This window comes from Poecilia reticulata, linkage group LG5 (assembly GCF_000633615.1).
Source record: "Poecilia reticulata strain Guanapo linkage group LG5, Guppy_female_1.0+MT, whole genome shotgun sequence".
Lineage (NCBI taxonomy): Eukaryota > Metazoa > Chordata > Actinopteri > Cyprinodontiformes > Poeciliidae > Poecilia > Poecilia reticulata.
This window is the reverse complement of record NC_024335.1, coordinates 22,195,777-22,197,127: the sequence shown is the minus strand read 5'-3', so window position 1 is coordinate 22,197,127 and position 1,351 is coordinate 22,195,777. Positions and strand designations below refer to the sequence as shown.

General features: G+C 39.3%; 1 protein-coding gene across 1 annotated transcript in view; it reads left to right on the top strand.

Moving 5' to 3' along the window:
* The window catches only part of LOC103465203 (zinc finger protein 470-like), a 12,345-nt gene that overhangs the window by 9,729 nt on the left and 1,265 nt on the right, over window positions 1-1,351 (top strand). The window contains exon 2 of the mRNA XM_017304639.1: window positions 745-1,344. Coding sequence (XP_017160128.1) covers window positions 745-1,344 — 600 coding nt within the window. The remainder of the gene's footprint in view (window positions 1-744; window positions 1,345-1,351) is intronic.

Below are 1,351 nucleotides of genomic sequence, written 5' to 3'. Positions count from 1 at the left end.
TGGTTATTGGGCTGCAGTCAGCACCAGTAATGGCCTTAATTTGGGTAGAGGATCGTCCCGTGTCTTGACGGACAGCCAATCGGATCCTGCGGCTCAGAGCTGGTGAAATTTTTTTGGGTCTACCACTTTACTTTTTTGTTCCATAACCCTCAGGATCATTTAAAACATGCAAAATGACTGTCTTACTGCGTCCAACCTCAGCAGCGATGGCACGTTGAGAGAGACCTTGCTTATGCAGCTCAACAATCCTACCACATTCAAAGTCGGTGAACTTTTTTGCTTTTGCCATCAGGAGGTCTTGGCAGTGTAAAGACTTGACAGAAAATGACATGGAATCCAGATTTTTGCACAGCTTTTGGCTTTTAAAGACTATGGTCTTAAAAGTTTGATCAGCTGAAAAAAAATCATGTTTGAGTGTAGATGCAGTTTTCAGAAAATTCCCTGCTCAAAAGTTCTTGTCTCTTGATTTTTTACACTGATTTTTTTACATTAACATTGTGAAGCTCTACCTACAACCCTCTTAAGATCCAATAGTGCAAAATGCAAATTCTTGCAATTTTTTGACTGGTCTTAAGATTTTGATCAGGAGTGTATATAGTCCACTTGATGTCACAGTGGTCTGTGGTCTTGAATTTTTAGGTGTTTTTTTTTTTTTTGTTAATTTCGGTCATAAACAATGAACAATTTCTCCTATTTACTTCAGTAAAGTTAACAATAACTTTTTTTCTCCGTTTTCTTCTCCAGATTGCCTGCAGTGCAACGTTCATCACCAGGAGAGGAGATCCACTCTGGACCAGGAGGAGTTAGAACCTCTGAAGGGAAAACAAGACCAGGAAGAGACTGAAGATCATCAGATAAAAGAAGAGCAGGGGAATCTAAAACACCAGCAGATAAAAGAAGAGCAAGAGGATCTAAAACACCAGCAGATAAAAGAAGAGCAGGTGGATCTAAAACACCAGCAGATAAAAGAGGAGGATATAAAACATCAGCAGATAAAAGTGGAAGAGAAAGAAGTTTACTGCAGTCAGGGTGAAGAACAGATTGAATTAAAACAGGAGACTGATACCTGCATGGTGTTTCCTGCTGATGAGCAAACTTGCCAAACTGAATCAGAACCAAACGGGAACCAAGTCATCTTCCAGGAACGTGCTGAAGCTGAGAACCAAAATAAGGAAAGAAGCAAACGTTTCTCATGTGTCATCTGTAAAAAAGTTTTCTCTGGCAAATATGCTCTCAATAGTCATATTAGGACTCATACTGGTGAAAAGCCGTTTTCATGTGTGAACTGTGGAAAAAGTTTTAGTCAAAAACAGAATTTAACTAAGCACATGATGATTCACACTGGTGAAAA